The 23554-nt window shown below is 38.5% G+C and overlaps 1 protein-coding gene across 1 annotated transcript in view; it reads right to left on the bottom strand.

Annotated features, from left to right (window-relative positions):
• Window positions 1-22939, bottom strand: part of LOC122788631 (EF-hand calcium-binding domain-containing protein 6-like) — a 516700-nt gene extending 493761 nt beyond the window's left edge. Inside the window, exon 1 of the mRNA XM_044055530.1 lies at window positions 22593-22939. Coding sequence (XP_043911465.1) covers window positions 22593-22911 — 319 coding nt within the window. The 5' untranslated portion in view covers window positions 22912-22939. The remainder of the gene's footprint in view (window positions 1-22592) is intronic.
• Between the last annotated feature and the right edge of the window lie 615 nt (window positions 22940-23554).

Genomic DNA, 23554 nt, shown 5'->3' with positions numbered 1-23554 from the left:
TATCTTCTTCTTCTTCTTTTTTTGGCTTTTCCCAGTTAGGGGTCGCCACAGCAGATCACCTGTCTGCTCATGATTGGCAGTAGAGTTTTATGGTGTTGAGTTGCCAACCCGGCACCCAACCTTCCACAGAAGGCAGACACACACACACACACACACACACACACACACACACACACACACACACACACACACACACACACACACACACACACTCACACACACACACTCACACCTATGGCCAATTTAGAGTGTTCAATCCACCTACAGCATGTATTTGGGATGTGGGAGGAAACCGGAGCACCCAGAGGAAACCCACACGACCACAGGGAGGACATGCATACTCTGCACAGAAGGCACCCCAGCCTAGGATCGAACTGGAGAACCTCTTGCTATGAGGAGACAATCCTAACTGCTGCACCACCGTGGCCGCCTGCTGGCCCAGTCGGACTATCTCGGTTAACAAATGTAAAATAAAATAAATAAAATAAAGTAAAAAAAAATAATAAATAATCCATTGCACTTCCTGATTCACTATCCCCACATCATCCAACCTTCTCTCTCTCTCTCTCTCTCTCTCATTCTATTCATTCATCAGCCCCTCAAAGTACTCTTTCCATCTGTTCAACAGACTCTCTTCACTTATAAGTACGTTTCTTTCATTATCCTTTATCACCCTTGCCTGCTGCACATCTTTCCGAGCTCGATACCTCTGTCTAGCCAATCGGTACATGTCCTTTTCTCCCTCCTTAGTGTCCAACCTTTCATACAACTCTCCATACGCCTTATCCTTATCCTTAGCTACCTCTCTCTTTGCCATGCACCTCATCTCCTTATACTCCTGTCTACTTTCTTCATCTGTCTGACAATCCCACTTCTTTGCCAGCCTCTTTCTCTGTATACTCTCCTGTGCTTCCTCATTCCACCACCAGGTCTCCTTGTCCTCCTTCCTCTGTCCAGATGTCACATCAAGCACCTTTCTAGCTGTCTCCCTTACTAGCTCTGCTGTAGTTACCCAGCTATTGGCCAACTCTTCACTGCCACCCAGTGCCTGTCTTAACTATTCTCTGAACTCCACCTCTCGATCACCCTTTTTCAATTTCCACCATTTGATCCTTGGTGCTGCCCTCACACTACTCCTTCTCTTCTTGATCACCGTTGTCATCCTACAGGCCACTATTCTATGCTGCCTAACTACACTTTCCCCTGTCTCCACTTTACAGTCTCCAGTCTCCTTCAGACTGGCCCTCCTGCATAGGATATAATCCACATGTGTGCATCTTCCTCCACTCTTGTATGTCACCCTATGTTTCTCCCTCTTCTTAAAATACATATTCACCACAGCCATGTCCATCCTTTTCACAAAATCCACTACCATCTGACCTTCTGCATTCCTCTCCTTAACACCATACCTGCCCATCACTTCCTCATCCCATCTGTTCCCTTCACCAACATGCCCAATGAAATCTGCTCCAATCACCCTCTCTCATCCTTGGGTACAGTCATCACCAAAGAATGAATAAGAAGTTTAAATGTACAGGATATGAAATGGGAAGAAGTAACAGCCAGAGAGATTGAAACAAAGTTAAGAAAAGCTCTTAATTGGAAAACCCCAGACCCAGATACAGTACCTAACTTATAGCTAAAAGTATTAACATCTTTACATGAAGGTTTAGTCGTGAATAAGAACTATATATATGTGCATCCTGAACAGACACCAACCTGGTTAACAACAGAAAAACAATACTATGTAAGAACAAACCTGCAAGCTATCCTATAAACTATAGACCAATAACTTGCCTTCTGATGACATATATACTGCACACTTTAAATGATGCCGACAGAGTTTATAGTCATTTAGTAGAAAACTCAGTCATAACAATAGAACAAAAGGGTAACAAAAGAAAGTTATATAGAACAAAAGGATCATTTGTGGTTAAATAAAGTCATAATGGGGAACTGTAAAAAGGGAAAGAATCTAAGTAAAGGAGTTTAAGAAAATTCTGTGAGAAATAATCAGTTTTCAGCAAGGACTATTACTTGTAGGTGAGGACTGAAATTTGATTTGTGGCAGTGAAGATATGTCTGGGGGACCCAGAAGGGAAAATATAACAAAGGAGGGTAGATTTTTGAAGACATTTATGAAATATTTGGCATGGAAGTCAAGATGTGAATTCAGTAATAGGAGTTTGGAGTGAATTTACATATTATTCCCCAAGATATAAAAACTGGGCTAGGCTAGACAGAATTTACATTTCACAGGAACATGTGCATTTAATTGAAGGTTTTGATACCCACCCAATAACTATTTCAGACAATGTGCCAATAATAGCTAAAATAAAAACACAGGGTGGTAAAATAAAAATGACACATTGGCGTTTTCCCACCTATCTATTGAAAAGAGGAATTTAAGGAATGGGTAGTGGAGATTATTCAGGAGCTGTCAGAGAGAACAGAAACTTTTTCTAAAAATATAGCTAGGGTGTGGGATAAAATTAAGATGGAGTTTAAAAATAGGGTGGAAATAAAAGACAGGAAGCAGTGGTTAAGAAGTAACAAGAATTATTTAGAGGGACTGACAAATGTTAAAGTATTGCAGAATTAGAGGGGAATTAAAAAAAAGGGGAAATCTCACAAAAGGGGAAAAAAAAAAGAAAAAGGAATTTACCAGATGAAAACTTTTGAAATCATGCCGGATAAGCAAAATAGCAGGAGAATCACATTAGCCCAAGCTCACCTATTATCTACACTAATGTATGCTGCACCAATTCTCACCCTGACCAGAAAACCTGATCTTGAGAAACTTAAATCGTGCGATAACAAAATAGCAAAGTTTCCTAATAATTGCACCCCCAGAACTCATCACTGTCAGGCTCTAAGAAACCTGCAATGGCTAGAATTTCCTCAACTATTCAGTTACCACCAACTAGTCACAACTTATAACATTCTGAAATACCCAGGCAAAACCCCAGCCCTGAATCAACTCCTCACTTACTACAAAGCTAATTGTCCTTTATGTTCTACTGATAAAACACTACTGTGTATCTCTAAAGCTAAAAATACTGCAGGGAAAGCACTATACTTTCATACGATAGCTAAAACCTGGAATAACCTCCCCTCTTTACTAACTTCTGCATCCTCTACCATACTCTTCAAAAAGTCACTCAAAGCACATCTTATAAACAACTGGCTATGTCCTTGCATTACTTAAAAGCTCAGTTATCCCTTCTTAACCTACCTTCTATACAGTACCACAGCTATAATACCCTACCTCCTGTTCACACTTTTCTTTGTTAACTATATTGTTACTTACTGCATTTGTTGTAATAAACATATCTGACTGTATTAGTCTACTGCTTTATTATTTTTTATCAAACCGGATTAAACAAATGCAGTGCTTGCTCTCAATTGTAATATAATGATGCCTGTCTGATACCACTGTATTATTTGTTTTCTGTTTATTGTAATTAATTATGGAGCTTTTCTCCCCGGGCCTCCGCTGTAAATGGACCTGGTCCAGTCAGACTATCTTCTTCTTCTTTTGGCTTTTCTTGGTTAGGAGTCACCACAGCAGATCACCTGTCTGCTCATGATTGGCAGTAGAGTTTTACAGTGTCGAGTTGCCAGCCCAGCGGCCACACACACACACACACATGCACACACACTCACACACACTCACCTATGGCCAGTTTAGAGTGTCCAATCCACCTACAGCATGTCTTTGGGATGTGGGAGGAAACCGGAGCACCCGAAGGAAACCCACGCGACCACAGGGAGGACATGCAGACTCTGCACAGAAGGCACCCCAGTCGAGGATTGAACCAGAGAACCTCTTGCTGTGAGGCGACAACGCTAACCATTGCACCACCGTGACCGCCTGCTGGTCCAGTAGGACTATCTCGGTTAACAAATGTAAAATAAAATAAATAAAAAAAATAAATAAAAATAAGTAATCCATTGCACTTCCTCATTCACTATCCCCACATCATCCAACCTTCTCTCTCTCTCTCATTCTCTTCATTCATCAGCTCCTCAAAGTACTCTTTCCATCTGCTCTACACACTCTCTTCACTTATAAGTATGTTTCCTTCATTATCCTTTATCACCCTTGCCTGCTGCACATGTTTCCTAGCTCGATCCCTCTGTCTAGCCAATTGGTACAGGTCCTTTTCTCCCTCCTTAGTGTCCAATCTTTCATACAACTCTCCATATGCCTTATCCTTAGCCACCTCTCTCTTTGCCATGCACCTCATCTCCTTATATTCCTGTCTATTTTCTTCATCTCTCTGACAATCCCACTTCTTCGCCAACCTCTTTCTCTGTTTACTATCCTGTGCTTCCTCATTCCACCACCAGGTCTCCTTGTCCTCCTTTCTTTGATGTCACACCAAGCACCTTTCTAGCTGTCTCCCTTACTAGCTCTGCTGTAGTTACCCAGCTATTTGGTAACTCTTCACTGCCACCCAGTGCCTGTCTTAACTATTTCCTGAACTCCACCTCTGAATCACCCTTTTTCAATTTCCACCATTTGATCCTTGGTGCTGCCCTCACACTCCTCTTCCTCTTCTTGATCACCAATGTCATCCTACAGACCACCATTCTATGCTGCCTAACTACACTTTCCCCTGTCTCCACTTTACAGTCTCCAATCTCCTTCAGACTGGCCATCCTGCATAGGATATAATCCACCTATGTGCATCCTCCTTCACTCTTGTATGTCACCCTATGTTCCTCCCTCTTCTTAAAATGCATATTCACCACAGCCATGTTCATCTTTTTCACAAAATTTACTACCATCTGACCTTCTGCATTCCTCTCCTTAACACCATACCTACCCATCACTTCCTCATCCCCTCTGTTCCCTTCACCAACATGCCCAGTGAAATCTGCTCCAATCACCACTCTCTCATCCTTGGGTACAGTCATTACCAAAGAATGAATAAGAAGTTTAAATGTACAGGATATGAAATGGGATGAAGTAACAGCCAGATAGATTGAAACAAAGTTAAGAAAAGTTCTTAATTGGAAAACCCCAGACCCAGATGCAGTACCTAACTTATAGCTAAAAGTATTAACATCTTTACATGAAGGTTTAGTCATGAATAAGAACTATTTATATGTGCATCCTGAACAGACACCAACCTGGTTAACAACAGAAAAGCAATACTCTTATGTAAGAACAAACCTGCAAGCTATCCTAAAAACTACAGACCAATAACTTGCCTTCCGATGATGTATATACTGCACACTTTAAATGATGCCGACAGAGTTTATAGTCATTTAGAAGAAAACTCAATCATGACAATAGAACAAAAGGGTAACAAAAGAAAGTTATATAGAACAAGAGGATCATTTGTGGTTAAATAAAGTCATAATGGGGAACTGTAAAAAGTTAAAGAATCTAAGTAATGGAGCTTAAGAAAATTCTGTGAGAAATAATCAGTTTTCAGCAAGGAATATTACTTGTAGGTGAGGACTGAAATTTGATTTGTGGCAGTGAAGATATGTCTGGGGGACCCAGAAGGGAAAATATAACAAAGGAGGGTAGATTTTTGAAGCCATTTATGAAAATATTTGGCATGGAAGTCAAGATGTGAATTCAGTAATAGGAGTTTGGAGTTAATTTACATATTATTCCCCAAGATATAAAAACTGGGCTAGGCTAGACAGAATTTACATTTCACAGGAAGATGTGCATTTAATTGAAGGTCTTGATACCCACCCAATAACTATTTCAGACAATGTGCCAATAATAGCTAAAAAAAAACACAGGGTGATAAAATAAAAATGACACATTGGCGTTTTCCCACCTATCTATTGAAAAGAGGAATTTAAGGAATGGGTAGTGGAGATTATTCAGGAGCTGTCAGAGAGAACAGAAACTTTTTCTAAAAATATAGCTAGGGTGTGGGATAAAATTAAGATGGAGTTTAAAAATAGGGTGGAAATAAAAGACAGGAAGCTGTGGTTAAGAAGTAACAAGAATTATTTAGAGGGACTGACAAATGTTAAAGTATTGCAGAATTAGGGGAATCTCACAGAACAAGAAGAGGATCAACTGCAGAATGCTAGGCAGAAAGTAGGGGATTACCTCAACAATATGCATGAGCTTAGAAAGATTGCTGTTAAACAACTGTTTTTGATAGTAACACTACAGCACAAAAAGTTTTAGCACAACAACAACTCAGGCAACAGAAAGTAGAAAGGGCTGTCAGCAAACTTAGGGAGCCTATAGCAAAGAAGATAACAAGAGATCATGTAGAGGTATTAGAAATAACTTTCGAAATTCTATGATAGTCTCTATAAAGCAGAGAAATATAAAGATCAAGAAAAGATACAAATGGAAATGTTTATGGAAGACTTACATATGCCAAGGTTAGAGGGAGACGAGGCTCGATTACTAACAGGATAGGAGGGGATGAGATAAACATTGTGATGTGTAACCAGTCTACAGGAAAGTCCCCAGGAATAGATGGTATTCCTGTGGAAGTTTGGAAGCTAGGAGGAAAAAAGCTGATAAAGATCTGGAAGGTTTTGTTTAACAGTATCTTAAGAGGAGGGGAAGTACTACTGTCCTGGAAGAAAGCAGTGGTAGCTGTAATACCTAAAGAGGGTAAGGATCCATCAGATCCAGCTTCATACAGGCCCATTTCAATACTAAACCATGATTATAAAGTGTTCATGTCTATAATGACTAACAGAATGGCAAAAGTAAAGCCACAACTGATAGATCTGGCTCAGACTTGGTTTTGTGGAGTGGAGGCAAACATCTGACAACACTGACAGACCATTGATGATCCACAGGGAAGCAGCATGTAAGAAAATATCAGTGTTGTTGGTGGGTCTTGATGCAGAGAAAGCATTTGACAGAGTTAGCTAGGATTTTATGAGCAGGGCAATGGAAGCATTTGCATTTCCTGAAACACTATCAGGTTCATTAGGAGAATATATGAGGGATCGGAGGTGAAAATTAAAGTTGGTGGGGTTCTCTCTGATAAGTTCAGCTTGAGCAGAGGAACCAGGAAGGGGTGTCCTCCTTCTCTTTTATTATTTGCATTATATTTAGAACAGCTGGCAAAGAAAATAAGGGACTCCGAAATTTAAAGATATAATTTGTATGGTAGTCAAGAAAAGCTGGCTTTATTTGCAGATGATATTATTTTGTACCTGACAAAACCAGAAAAAGATATTAGAGTATTGTGGAACATTTTCAGACAATTTCAGATCTTTTGGGATACAAATTTAGTGAAGTTAAAACAAAGGCAATGGCGGTAAATTATGTACCCACACATGAACTGGTTCAGGAATAGCCATATTTATGGGGACATAATAAAATTAAATATTTAGGAGTATGGATTAAAAATGATTCTAGTGTGGCAGCTAAGGCTATGTGGGAAGAGACTAAACACAAGATAATACAAAAACCGAGAAAATGGAAAGTTTGTTATATGGATATGGATAGTAAGACACAAATAGTTAAAATGTTTTAGTTTTATAAGCAGGACAGGCGTATTTTTATCAGCCAGAGGAGAAGTTGTGTGTAGCAAGCAATAAAGAGCTGAAGGACTTTATCTGGGAGGGGAAGATGGCAAGAGTCAAGTGGTATAAACTGATTCTTCCAGTAGAACCGGGCGGATTGGGATTACCCAATTTGAAGGGGTATTTCAGAGCTACACAGTTAAGACTCCTATACACAGCACAAGCAGAAAACTATAATTCAAATGGAAAGGGATGATGATGAAACATGGAGGAAGCTCAAGAAACAAAAAGAGGCTGGGATTTTGGATGCAAGCCTTTAAGGAGAATAACAATAATCATGCAGAATATTATATCCATAAAGTAGCAGAAAGTATTCTAAGAGCTAATCCAACATGGGAATGGAGAAAGGAGATTCTGCCAATAGGGATGACTGCAATTACGGATAAAGACAATGGGCAAGGGTGGGCAGGAATTTATTGGAGAAAACAGGCAAAAGAACCAAGGTATTGTGAGCAACTAACTAGAGAGGAAAAGATGATAGAATGGGAAGACGCCAATAATTTATTTGGACTGCAGGTTAGAGATTGCCTTCCCTATCAGGGATTGAGATTAGAGTATAGGCAAAGTGAAAGAAATAGGGGGGTCCTAAATGGAATACCAGCATTGGTAGCTTTTTTAACAGACTCTTGAACAGAAACTGCCATTAAAAAAGGAATAATTACTACAGCATATAAAATATTGCATGATAACTATAAGAATCAATCAGAGGAGGTTTGAAGGATTGGGAAGAGAGATTGGATAAGCAATTCACAAAGAGACAATGGGAGGATATATGAATGTCTCCCAAATATGCAACAAAATCCAGAAGATTTAGGATCGATGACGGAAATGTTTACGTAGATATTTTTATACCCCAGGTAGACTTCAGAGAGGTTTTCCTCAGGCAGACAGTAAATGTTGGAGGTGTGACAGGAAAGAAAGAGGTAGTTGGGAACATATTTTCTGGGAGTGCAGTGAGCTGGCAGACTTTAAGGATTCCCTACTGGATGCACTGTCAGAGATGTTGGATGGGCAGATTGGTCTGACGAGGGAGATGATTTTTCTGTGCTATGATACAGAATCAGAATTGCCTAGGCAAGGTAAGAACTTGCTGTGTCTAAAAATGGTGGCCGCCAAAAAAGCAATTACTAGAAAATGGAGATCAAAATCTAAACCAACATAGAAGTAGTGAATATAGTAACAGAGATAAAACAACTGGAATAGAGATCTTTAGAAAAGGGTAGGAGCAAACTATATAGTAAAACATGGGAATTGTGGAAACAATACATACAAGGGAGGAATGAGGTCTAAAAGGTGGCAGGACTTAAATGAGCTATGTAATGTTTGAGTGAGAAGGATTGGGTAGATTATAAATGACGTATAACGTTTGCAACTGGGAGCATGTCAGTATAGTTAATGATGCAAAGTGCTTGAGACTAGAATTGTGTCAGTGTAGTTTGTTTTCATTTATATAAATGTATGGTTGCCTACGTAGTAAGTGATCATTTAATAAAGATGTTTCTTGTTTAAAAAAGGCAGGAATTGAATAATTTATGTAATATTGTTTATGTTATATGATATGTAGCAATATTTGTGAAGTATAATGTTTGTTATGTTAATATAGTTTGATTATTTTTATATGAATGTAAATTTACCTATGTCACAAGTGATAATTAAATAAAGGTGTTTGATAAAAATAAATATACCATGATAATGAATGTAACAATGAACATGTTTGAAGAAATATATACCATGATATTGAATGCAACAATAAACATAACAATCTAAGACAAAATAACCGTATGAGCAGATCAAACTGTCATAGTAAATGCAGCAAAAAACACAAAGCTCTTACAATTGTATAAAGATAGTGAGTTTAGGAGTAAACATGACACTCTTAACTTAAATAGTCTGATGAGCATATCAAATAGATATTCAGCTGCAACAAGGTACAGTGAATTTTGCATAAATATTGTTTGTCTTCTTGTGACTGGAAATCCATGCATCCCAACAGCATCCTTACAGAGTTTTGAAGTATGACACTTATAATGCATAAAGTCACTACTCAGCAAATTGTACCCTCACTCGCTAGCAGTACTCAAAAACAACACATTGGATGCCTGTGACCTGATCAACTAAAGATGTACTGACTCATCCATATGATGATAAGTAAAGTAAAACTGCTACAGTCTGCATATATTGAAATATGGACCATAGTCATTTCCAGTTTGACTATTACATAGACTAGCTGGTTTCAGAGTGCATGCGTCCCATAATGCATTGTACCTTGAGTCTGGTGTCACTGTGTCTCATGAATGGAATTATAACAGTGTGTTTGCAGAGCTGCCATTTTATACAGAGTAAGGAATGGCCATTTGACTAAAATGCTGGTGTATCCTGATATTCCTGACACTGACTTTTGTTATTGCTGGATAACCAAAAGTGAACATCCTGACATGTTGTCAGAACTGGGAGGGTCTTTGCAAAAAAAAAAAAAAAAAATGGAAATGCAATACCAGTTACAAAACAACACCAACAAACCTAAGAACATCAAACCTAAGAGCATCTGCCAATCTCAGAGAAAGATGTTTTAGTAAAAATAAGTCAATTTACCTTATAAACTGGTCATTTTACCATTAAGTTGTTGATCCCAAGGGGGAAAAACACATTTTAATAAAAGTCATGAAGATTATCCCACCTGAGTAGTTTGATTTTCCAAAGCCATTTGGCTGGTCTGCCTGGAGGCAAATGATTCCATGATTTAACATGGTGACCAAACTAAACAAAGAATCAGAAGAAATCCAGGTAAATACCTTGTAATACTTGATGGACAAGGAGACAGAGGCAGTATACAATTGCATTTCATTTTCAGGTGGCCAGATTATTCCATATGAATCAGCAATTAGTAAGTATAATGAGTATTTTATTTTATATGCTACTTATTATTTATTTATTTATCCTTTGTTAACCGAGTTAGTCGACTGGGCTGGGGCCCATTTTCAGTGTAGACGCGAGGAGAAAAGTTCCACAAACTTATGACAAAAATATGATGTCAAAATAATACACATATATCATAACAAAATGTTTTCTGCCAAAAAGAACTATAATGCATGAAAACGAATGCATCAGCAGATGTATATAAGCCAAAGGTGAATATGCTAAAGCTTTTGCAAGGTACCTTGAATGAAATGGCTGAAAATTTTGGGTTTGATGGCAGAAAAGATGAGCAAATCAAACAGAGAATTGTGAATGGGTTTGCTGATATAGAAATTACAACCTGAAGTGAATTTCGCTTTAGAAAAAGCCATGTTTGTCAAAAGATAGGCAGAATTAGTACAGTAGCAAAATGCTGATATAAATACGGCAAGTGAAGTATGACATATGAAGAGAGAACGCCATGTTTAAAAAGAGGTATAATTCGAGCCAAACTAAGAGAATGCATGAGAAGCAAAGTGACTATAAACCTATTAACTGGGTAAGGCGCAACTGTTACCATGCTGAGTCAGAGCGGTGTTCTGCATGTGCAGAAGGTATATGAAATCTAAAGGATACGGCCATTTTACTGTCATTTGTAAGATAAAGAGCCTGCTTCTGAAAACACTACTGAAAGTAATGTGTAAGAAGTGTTTTTTGGGGGGGTTTAGTTACTACTGTCTCCAATGCAGAATTAGTATGGCAAGTAAAACTCCCTATCCATGGAATTTCAGCGAGTTGTAAGACTGATATAAAGGCCAATCTGAGTGTGGGATCATGAGCTACCTATAGAAATTGCTCAACATGTTTACAGTTGTCTTAAGCAGAGACTGAAAACTCAAGTCCATTGATAAATTTCTAGCCATGTCTTAGTGGAAGGGCAAAAGTTTGAGGGTTGGGTTTATCTGTTGTTTGATCACTGCATAAATAATATGCTCGGCAGAGCTGTGGCATGCATGATCGGCTTACTTGCCACCATAACTGAAGTCCGTATAGATGGGTTTGGTAAAGATGGCCTGCTTAATTGTGAACCAATAAAGATTAAATTAAAACTGAATGCTGTTTCATATACCTTGACCACACCCAGGAAGGGCATTCCTTATGTTGTCTAAAATAGAGGCAGAGCATAAAAGAATGCAAAGCTTTGGCATAATAGAAACTGCAACTGAACTTACTCTGATATGCTCCTATGGTCTCAGTGAGGAAGAAAAGTGGTCAAGTATGACTATGTGTTGAGTTTAAAAGGCTTAATGATGCATTTGTTTGTGAAATGTTCATTCTACTGACACTAGAAAACATACCACCTAAACTAGTCAATACAAATGTTTTTTGGATACTAGATGCTTCCACTGGGTTGCAGCAGATACCCCAAGATAGCTTAAAGTTGACAACAGTCATTACTCTAGCAGGAAGGTTCTGATTCAAGAGACTGCCATTTGGTAGAACCACAACTCCTGAAATCACTCTGCATAAAATGATGGACTTGCTCACTGGGCTTGGTGTTGTTGTTGTTATATATAACATCTTAATATTTGGCCCTAATAAAGAAACACGTAATTCAAGGTTAGAGGCAGTGCTATACAAACTGTCAAAAAATCTGGTTTAAAGCTAAATCAAGACAAATGCTGTTTATGGAAACACCAGTCCAGCGTGTGTGGCTGAGTTAAGACAAGCCCTAGGCATGATTAACTTCTTGGGCAAGTTTGTGCCAAATCTGGCAGCTCTGCTACATCTGTTAACCGGCCTGTTGAAAAAAGTTGTAGCCTGGTCTTGGGGGAATGCTCAAGCCCAAATGTTAAACAAACTAAAACTAAGACTAATAACAGCTCCATTGTTAGCATGCTACGATGTCACTAAATAGACCACAATGAGCAGAGCCATAGTTAACAATTTCTGGCTCCTTGTGCCATTCTCTAATCTGGCACACACCTTCAACTTCTTAAGTTGAGGAGCAAAAAAAGGTCCTTGAACAAGAAAAAGAATAAAGTATTCTTTTCTTTTTAAACTGTATCAAACTACTTGTTACATTTTTAGAAAAGATCTTCTACAGTTTATACCACACACAGATTGCTAAAGCTCTTCAATTCTGACTACAAATGCAATACCGACATACTGAATGCTGGTAATGCACTAAAGACTGATCATCATCTGCCAATTATATCCCCTAACACACTTTGTGCCTAGGGAGGTTGTGCCCTTTGACCCACCTTAGCTACATCTCTGGTAGCGAACACTGATGATAGTAGCTATGAGCTAGGTGTAGCATTCGTCCAAATGGATAAACAAATATTGCACCCTTTTGCCTATTGCTCCGGCATGTTAACTGATGTAGAACAGAAACATTTGTATATCAAAAAAAAGAGTGTGTTGCATGTGTGTGGGTATGTCAGAAATTCTCTAGGTGGCTATTAGGGCTCAAGAGTTTCCATCTTCAGACTGATCACAAACCACTGGTTCCACCATTAATTCCTATGAGCTAGATAAAGTACCACTTAGATGCCAAAGACTGTTAATGTGGCTGAGCTGGCTCGGTGCAAATCAATACAGTGCCACAGCAATATACATGCCTGGAAAATAGTTAGTTGTTGCAGTCATGATATTCATAAATCCTGCATGTAACCAACCATTATCCAATACAAAAAAAAAGATATTGTCACCTATGTGCAGAGCGTAATGTCAACTAGACCTGTAACTACCAAGAGACTAAACAAGCTAAAGTGAGATACCAAGAATGACTTAGATGTTGCAAGCTGTTATGTGATGTGTTTGAGATAGATGATCAAATCATAGGACACAGACCAGATGTTTCATGCATTAGTACTGCCTAGCCAGAACGCAACTATCAGAACAAGAAGGCGTGTTGCTGCATTAAGACAGAATTTTACTGAACTCATCACAGTGAATTGTAGTGCTATGTAACACACACACAAAGGCCATCAAGGTGTCACAAAGTATCGAAAAAGAGACCAAATGTCAAACTGGTGTCCAATTATCAAGCAGGACATTGCAAATATTGCATCAAAGTATCAGATCTTCTATAATTGTTCATAAACCACTGCAGAAAAGTGAGTAATTAAAACCAACATTCACAAGGACTTTGACAAAAATGCTAGCATTTGACTTTTATGAGTCTGAAAACAAAAACTGCCTAATTGTTGTGGAATACCACTCTCATGCCATGGAAATAATCCATCCACCACCTACAACTAGCCAACAAATAATAGCCAGATTCAAACCCATGGCCTTAAGATATGGACTACCTTTTGAACCGGTTGGACATTGGTACAAAGTATGTGTCAAGTGAGTTCCGACAGTTTATTAATAACTATGGTTGCACTTATAATACATGAAGTCCTCACTGACCTCAAGTGAATAATGATGCCAAAAGAGCAGTGCAAACAGCTAATAAGATACCGATACAGAGCGTCAAAGAGGTCTCCTCTCATCCATCTACTCCACACATTGCTACAAGAGTAAGCCCTTCGCATATAATGCTTGGAAGACAAGAACTGTCATGCCAATGTTAGACTGAAAACGTAAGACTAAAATTATGTACAATTCAGTTAAACAACATGCCCAACAAGCTAAAGTTTTGTACAAAATATTTTACAACAGATACTGCCCTGCATATCCACTTCCTGTCCTCTAACCAGGCCAAAAAGTGCACTTGAATTAAGAGAAGGAGAAAAGTAGGACACAGCAGTTACTGCAGTGCAGAAAAGTAATGACCCAAGGTCCTACATGGGTCAAATAGAAGATGGTACCTTAGATGAGCCACAACCTGAAAGCAATGTTCTGGAGAGGAAACCTGATGAGTCTGCGCCAAGAAAAAGCAGGACTGCATCATATAAGATGTTTTATGTCTCTTACTGCTATCTTAACCTAATACTTATTACAAGGGTAAAAGTTCAAAACTGACTATATATAATAACAAACCATATACTATTCAACCAAAGCAATTCAATGTGTGCTCTACATGCTGTTAACATTGTTTTATGTAGACAGTGTAAAAGGAATAAAAATTGGTAATAATAACTTGTCTCATAGCCTTCCTTCTAAAGGTTGAAGCTTCATTTCTAGGTCCTTTTTCTGTGCTACCCATGTAACCTGCAGTGGGCATGAAGTCAAAGTACAGATTCACCAAAACTGTGATAGAATAATATATTAGATAAGTAATTATACATTTTCCTATTAAATGAATCCTGCTAGTGATGTTTCCCTAAAGTTGGTGTTTCAGAAAAAATTGTATTTAATCATATTCATAAATGTTAGCAATATGCATTGACAGGATCAGTCCAGATTGTTAAATGGAAGGTGCATGAGTCGTGCAAGTGTTTGCACATTGTGACTTTAAACTTTAAATATAGATTTCTCTCCCTCTTTGGGGGAGATGTGATGATAGGTTAAGTGAAGCGGCTACAGTATTTATATATATATAGTATGAAGCGGCTACAGTATTTATATATATATAGTATGGACTATAGCTATTTCCATCTTGATTATTACACAGCTTAACCATTTTAAGGGTGCATGTATCCCTTTGTGCATTGTATCATGAGCCTAGTGTCCTAGTGTCCATATGCTCACAATGACTGAAATGTTAACATCATTTCTACAGAGCTGCCATTTTGTACAGAATAAAAGTTACCCATTTGACTAAAATGCTAGTGTATCCTTGCATTTCTGACACTGTCATTTGTTATTACTGGGTAAACAGGGGTGCACATTGTGATGGTCTTATGATGAAGTATTTTGTTCTGCCTGAAACAAAATCTTTCACCAAGTTTAAGAAGTACATATAATGGGCTACTAAACCATGACTTCTTTCCTAGTGGATTTGTTTCATAACTGTAGTGGGAGATGGATGTGCAGGTCTGTAGTACTGTAACTCTGAAGTTGAGATCCAGGTTCAAGCTCACTAACTTGGTACATTGATTTCTATAAAAGCCTATGAAAGTCAGTTATAGACTATTAATAATTTTTACATTTTTACATGTAATGTGGTCCTTTAAACTCTTAGACTAAAGTCAGACTTGTATAATGCAGACGAACTCATCACCAAAACTGGGCTAGAAGCAGAGTGATCATTGCCATTCACTGAAAAGAGATCATTTTAATATAGCTTACTAAGTCTCTAATTCAAGGTTAGAGGCAGTGCTATACAAACTGTCAAAAAACCTGGTTTAAAGCTAAATCAAGACAAATGCTGTTTTTGGAAGCACCGGTCCAGCGTGTGTGGCTGAGTTAAGACAAGCCCTAGGCATGATTAACTTCTTGGGCAAGTTTGTGCCAAATCTGGCAGCTCTGCTACATCTGTTAACCAGCCTGTTGAAGAAAGTTGTAGCCTGGTCTTGGGGGAATGCTCAAGCCCAAATGTTAAACAAACTAAAACTAAGACTAATAACAGCTCCATTGTGAGCATGCTACGATGTCACTAAATAGGCCGCAATGAGCAGAGCCATAGTTAACAATTTCTGGCTCCTTGTCCCATTCTCTAATCTGGCACACACCTTCAACTTCTTAAGTTGAGGAGCAAAAAAGGTCCTTGAACAAGAAAAAGAATACAGCTATTCTTTTCTTTTTAAACTGTATCAAACTACTTGTTACATTTTTAGAAAAGAGCTTCTACAGTTTATACCACACACAGAGTGCTAAAGCTCTTCAATTCTGACTACAAATGCAATACCGACATACTGAATGCTGGTAATGCACTAAAGACTGATCATCATCTGCCAATTATATCCCCTAACACACTTTGTGCCTAGGGAGGTTGTGCCCTTTGACCCACCTTAGCTACATCTCTGGTAGCGAACACTGATGTTAGTAGCTATGAGCTAGGTGTAGCATTCGTCCAAATGGATAAACAAATATTGCACCCTTTTGCCTATTGCTCCGGCATGTTAACTGATGTAGAACAGAAACATTTGTATATCAAAAAAAAGAGTGTGTTGCATGTGTGTGGGTATGTCAGAAATTCTCTAGGTGGCTATTAGGGCTCAAGAGTTTCCATCTTCAGACTGATCACAAACCACTGGTTCCACCATTAATTCCTATGAGCTAGATAAAGTACCACTTAGATGCCAAAGACTGTTAATGTGGCTGAGCTGGCTCGGTGTGGATCAATACAGTGCCACAACAATATACATGCCTGGAAAATAGTTAGTTGTTGCAGTCATGATATTCAGAAATCCTGCATGTAACCAACCATTATCCAATACAAAAAAAAGATATTGTCACCTATGTGCAGAGCGTAATGTCAACTAGACCTGTAACTACCAAGAGACTAAACAAGCTAAAGTGAGATACCAAGAATGACTTAGATGTTGCAAGCCGTTATGTGATGTGTTTGAGATAGATGATCAAATCATAGGACACAGACCAGATGTTTCATGCATTAGTACTGCCTAGCCAGAACGCAACTATCAGAACAAGATGGCGTGTTGCTGCATTAAGACAGAATTTTACTGATTTCATCACAGTGAATTGTAGTGCTATGTAACACATGCACAAAGGCCATCAAGGTGTCACAAAGTATCGAAAAAGAGACCAAATGTCAAACTGGTGTCCAATTATCAAGCAGGACATTGCAAATATTGCATCAAAGTATCAGATCTCCTATAATTGTTCATAAACCACTGCAGAAAAGTGAGTAATTAAAACCAACATTCACAAGGTCTTTGACAAAAATGCTAGCATTTGACTTTTATGAGTCTGAAAACAAAAACTGCCTCATTGTTGTGGACTACCACTCTCATGTCATGGAAATAATCCATCTACCACCTACAACTAGCCAACAAATAATAGCCAGATTCAAACCCATGGCCTTAAGATATGGACTACCTTTTGAACTGGTTGGACATTGGTACAAAGTATGTGTCAAGTGAGTTCCGACAGTTTATTAATAACTATGGTTGCACTTATAATACATGAAGTCCTCACTGACCTCAAGTGAATAATGATGCCAAAAGAGCAGTACAAACAGCTAATAAGATACCGATACAGAGCGTCAAAGAGGTCTCCTCTCATCCATCTACTCCACACATTGCTACAAGAGTAAGCCCTTTGCAGATAATGCTTGGAAGACAAGAACTGTCATGCCAATGTTAGACTGAAAACGTAAGCCTAAAATTATGTACAATTCAGTTAAACAACATGCCCAACAAGCTAAAGTTTTGTACAAAATATTTTACAACAGATACTGCCCTGCATATCCACTACCTGTCCTCTAACCAGGCCAAAAAGTGCACTTGAATTAAGAGAAGGAGAAAAGTAGGACACATCAGTTACTGCAGTGCAGAAAACTAATGACCCAAGGTCCTACATGGGTCAAATAGAAGGTAGGGGGGGTGTGGGGGGTGTAGCCCCCCACCTACTCAGGTTTTAAACTACTTACTTACCCTTTTAATAGGGACTGCTCAATATAAAACAATACTAGACAATATTAAACTGTACTGGGTGGGGGGCTACACCCCCACCCCCCTACTTTAATATAATATATAATATAATATAATATTAATATTCTCACTCCGAGATCACACTACAGTGGGGAAAAGGGCAGATACACTGTCAGTACTATTTTTGGCGAAATGGATTTTCGGTGATTTGGACCATATGTCAGAAATTTTCAGCGAAATGACACTGATCCATATATATATATATATATATATATATATATATATATATATATATATATAAGTTCGTGGAGAGCTTATGTTTCATATCTTGGGGGGTGCAGTGGAGCCTGTCCCCTGCAAAAACAAGATAAAAGGGAGAAGAGTGATGGTCAGTATTCATTCTTCTCCTGAATTGTTGGTCGTTTTCTTCATCATTTTGGAACTTGCAATTCTTGGCATTGCAAGTCACTACTTCAATAGGGAGCTTAGTCCTGTTGTTATATTATTATTGCTTGCTAGGAGACTGATTTGATTGAGAAGATATTCTACTTTAAATACATACGGTTCTGTTTGCTTCTTTTCATGGTTACTGTAGTCCATACAAGCATAGCTTTTAAGAAAATATGTCAACAATTTTGGTTCCACCTTAAAAGGCATCTCTTACATGACATGAAGAAAGCAGTCAGCAGCTTGATTTGGCTTCTGCACGTAGACCAGAGTACCTAGCTTATAGTCAGATCTTCTGGACCAAAACATAAACAGATCAAGGGCCGTCAGTAGCGGTACCTGGAGGTCTAGACCAAAAACACCTACAAGATTATCACTGTTGATCCTACAGGAAATTAGGAGGTCGCACACCTTGTTTCTGGGTGTGATACAGTCTGCCTTGACTGTATCACACCCAGAAACAAGGTGTGTGACTGCTTACAATTGTTTTTTATGGAACCTACATTTGTCTGTTTCTCCCACATGTTCAGCGGACTTTGTAAACCAACGTGTACGTAGTCCACTATTCTAGGCTGCCATTATTAGCTTTTTATCCTCTGGTGTCAACTCACCTCTCATTAACCATTCCTGCAGAAAATCCTGATCAACATGAGGTTGTACTAGGAGATCTCTCTATTGCTCAGTATTCAAGGCCATGTCTTCTTAGGCATTTGAAGGTCATCTGCTTAATTTCCTGTATGATCAACTGATGATATAAGTGTGAAGCAAAAACCAAGAGCAGCAATGTACTATGTACAATAAAGGTACATGCATAAATGACACTGGTATAAATAAAAAATAGCAAATGTTACAACAGTAAACTTTGTGGTACACTTGATAAATGCAAGCAAAGTGTAAACATACAAAGCATGCCCAGTGACAGCAAGCCCAGTGACAGTGGTTATGGGAAGGTACATACAAATCATGCCCATTGACAGCAAGGCCAGTGACAGTGGTTATGGGAAGGTACATACAAAGCATGCCCAGTGACAGTGGTTATGGGAAGGTACATATAAAGCATGCCCAATGACAGCAAGCCCAGTGACAGTGGTTATGGGAAGGTACATACAAAGCATGCCCAGTGACCGTGGTTATGGGAAGGTACATACAAAGCATGCCCAGTGACAATGATTATGGGAAGGTACATACAAAGCATGCCCTTTGACAGCAAGGCCAGTGACAGTGGTTATGGGAAGGTACATACAAAGCATGCCCAGTGACAGTGGTTATGGGAAGGTACATACAAAGCATGCCCAGTGACAGCAAGGCCAGTGACAGTGGTTATGGGAAGGTACATACAAAGCATGCCCATTGACAGCAAGGCCAGTGACAGTGGTTATGGGAAGGTACATACAAAACATGCCCAGTGACAGTGGTTATGGGAAGGTACATACAAAGCATGCCCATTGACAGCAAGGCCAGTGACAGTGGTTATGGGAAGGTACATACAAAACATGCCCAGTGACAGTGGTTATGGGAAGGTACATACAAAGCATGCCCAGTGACAGTGGTTATGGGAAGGTACATACAAAACATGCCCAGTGACAGTGGTTATGGGAAGGTACATACAAAGCATGCCCAGTGACAGTGGTTATGGGAAGGTACATACAAGGCATGCCCAGTGACAGTGGTTATGGGAAGGTACATACAAAGCATGCCCAGTGACAGTGGTTATGGGAAAGTACATACAAGGCATGCCCAGTGACAGTGGTTATGGGAAGGTACATACAAAGCATGCCCAGTGACAGTGGTTATGGGAAGTGACTCATTTAACATTCCTTATGCTTCCTGACTGCTTTATTCTACACCTCTTTTGCCTCCTCTACAGCTCTGTTATCCATTCTTTCCTTAATCATTCTCATTCTACTTTCCACTGTTTTTCTTTCTCACATCCACTTACTCTAACGTTTGTATACCTTGACTCTTCTGTCTTACCTATTCTCTACACAATATAGCTGGCTATTACCTGAAAACTCATCTGTATTACTTCTGTTTATGCTCTACATTGCAATTACTAGACCTATTCTGCTATGCAACTGGATGTGAATGTGACTGATTTTTCAAACTAATTTACCATAAATCTGCTTTGTATGTATAATTGTGAAAAGTTATCAATGCAATTGTAAATCCATAGCATTATCTCCTGCTTTTGTTACTATTTGTTAATATGTTTACTCTGTGTTATATTATCTTATTAGGAAAATTATTATAATGTTTTGTTTCCTCTTTTGGGCATGTTGTCTTTTTCATATTGATGTTTGGAGGGTTTTTTTTTTCCCTCAGGCCTCCACTGAAAATGAATTGTTTTTGCTGACACAGTCAGACTATTCCAGTAACCAAATATACACAGTAAATGAAATAATAAATAATGTTGTCCCCTCCATCAGTATATATTTTTTTCACACAAAGGTACAAATGTACTCCTTTTCCAATATCCCTACACAACACCCCCATTGCCCACTCCCATTCCGTATGGAGATCGTAGTAGTCTGGCCAAGGGCAAAGTCTTTATAGGGCCACTATGTTATTTGAGTTTGAGATCTCTGCTATATAGAGACACTGTTTATGAATGCACCATCTTTTTTTTAGTAAGACTAAAAAACTGTAATGTAGTAAGATGTGTCTTGGGACCAGATTACCAGCAGCAGATTTACATAAGTCATTACATTAGTTTTTCTTTCCTTTCATGCATTTATTTATTTATTTGAAGAATGCACTGAATTATTAATTATTAATAGCTATACTGCAGCTGAGCTTTCTCTAGAATAGTTCCAGCTGTTCAGAGCAATCTCACACAGAATATTAAGAATATAGACCAACTAACGCCTATAAGGAAACACTTTAGAGACCATCTGTTTGAAAAAAGCAAATACACATGCTATAGAGACATGGTCTAACACAATGCTATATTAATTTTTAGGTTCAACTGGACTGGTGGTTCAATTTCAAAATTTCTGATGAAGTCCCAGTTATTGGGGATGTAAGCACCCAATCAATGTTTGGTGTTATTTTTTATTAAACTTTGAACTGCTCTGCTTGAGTTTCAGCTTGTCCTGCTGTTTTACAGAGTTCATTTGTATATTCAACTTCAAAATGTGCTGTTTAGTCTGTTTTGATATTACTTTAGGACAAAAAGAGTAATACAAATACTTTTGCAACATTCACTTGCTTACTCCTAGTCCATTACACCATAGTAACATCTTATAATGGTGTGAGCAGTGCAATATGCTTACATAGAATTCTGCATCTATAACAAAATTTAACTTTATATTTAAACTTAGGCTGCAGTGGTGGTGCTGCGGTAGCATTGTCACCTCACAGTAAGACGTTGTCCTGTTCGATTCTCAGCTAAAGCGTCTTCTGTGTGGAGACATGCGTGAATGGGCGTACTTTCATTGAAGGCTATGTGTCAGGGCTGGCAACTCTGTATGTAAAAATCTACTGCCAATCATTAGTTCCGCTGTGGAGACCCCTAACCAGGAAAAGCCAACAGATACAATAACAACAACAACAACATTTAAACTTAAATATATATGAATTCTTGTAAATATTGTTTTATATTTTACTTATGCATTGTCACACCTTGGCTATGTTTTATGGAGGAGGTTGGCATAATAGTTAAGGTGTTTACCTTACAGCCATAAGGTGCAAGGTTTGATTCTCACACATGGTAGTTGGTTAGGCTTAAAATAGCCCACAAGGGGCAGTTAGCCTAGTACTAAGTAAGTAACTAACTAACTTTTGTACATGCAATCTTTGCCAACTGCCTTAATGGCAGTATTCGGTTTTTTTTTTTCTTTTTTTTGTATACCTAAGTGCATTTCTCACTTGTTATTGTCTTTATCATTGTGGTCTGGGTTGCGGCTGAAAAGGGTCCCTCGACCAATTCACCTACCCACTTTGCAAAGTATAAGTGAAATAAACAAGTGAGATGACATTGAAACTACATGCAGAAATGAAATGCAATCATGCAGTGGTGATTCACTAGTATGACAAATCAGCTAATTAGTTGTTTAGTTTGTCATTATACACAGTAATGCATGTTATGTTTTGGCATATTTATTACAATATAAATCTAAATAATGAAAGAGATAGAGGTTTGAGTTAAGGATAATTAAGACACATTTTTATGATGATTCGCATATAATTAATTTCTGCAGCAGAAATGAAACCACATTTCCACTCCAAAATTAGTGATCATACCCCAGTACATTTTAGATTTACCTAAATTTACCCACTGGTCCAGCTTCTTCCAGCTGTCTAACCGTTCTACTCCATGCATTTTGAGGACATCCTTCAATGTAGGTCCTTTACTGTCTCTCCTGGGAGAAATCTTGATATGCAAGGCACTTTTACTTCTATGGTCTGGTAGCATCCCAGCGGTGACCTTTCCAAGTCTGGCATCTCTGTGTCCATCTCTTGAGACACCCCTGACAGAAATTGTTTCAGGGTCACCAAGCCTAGAGAGAGGATGTTGGATTTCAGGAAGCCTTGCTGTAACTCCTAAGTGTGAAAAAGGTCTTGGGCTGCATATCATAGCCATTTCTTACACCTGAGCTGTTTTGCAGGACACAAACTCTCTTCCTGCAGAGATGAGATTTTTTTTTTTGGAAGGGTAACTCAACAACAACTTTGCGTTGCCACTAGCAACTGCTATTGTTCATAAGAACACCCTCTCTGCAGGGGATGGCAACAGATGTATGGTAGAACAGAAACTGCAAAATCACTTTGTCTTAGGTTACACAAAGCACCCAGCTCACTAATTAATAGTTAGGCAGCTCTTCCTGTGGTTAGTGTTAACCAGTGTAGCCTTCTGAGTTACATGCAAACCAAAATAACTTTCAAGCATTAATGCTGAAAGCATGTTTAAGCCTGTAGGAGCCATTCATAACATAATCACAAATCCAGTGCAAGGATAACAAATTTAAAGTAGGCATTGTGCTAAACAAAGTTTCACAGCAGCACTTTTAACATTATAAAATACAAAATTGTGCTCTACTGCTCACAATAATCAAGTTAGCCTGCAAATCAGAGCATTTTCCAGGTAATCTGATGTAGATCTCAAACATAAGACACATTCAGTTGTAACTACAAAATCCCCAAAACAAGGCACAAACCACCTTACTGTGTAGTGATTCTTTTAAGTCAGAAATAAATCTAAAACATTGTTATTATCAGGTACTGTT

Source organism: Protopterus annectens, chromosome 14.part0, assembly GCF_019279795.1.
Source record: "Protopterus annectens isolate FY-2018-M chromosome 14.part0, PAN1.0, whole genome shotgun sequence".
NCBI lineage: Eukaryota > Metazoa > Chordata > Ceratodontiformes > Protopteridae > Protopterus > Protopterus annectens.
This window is presented reverse-complemented; position numbering and strand designations above follow the sequence as displayed.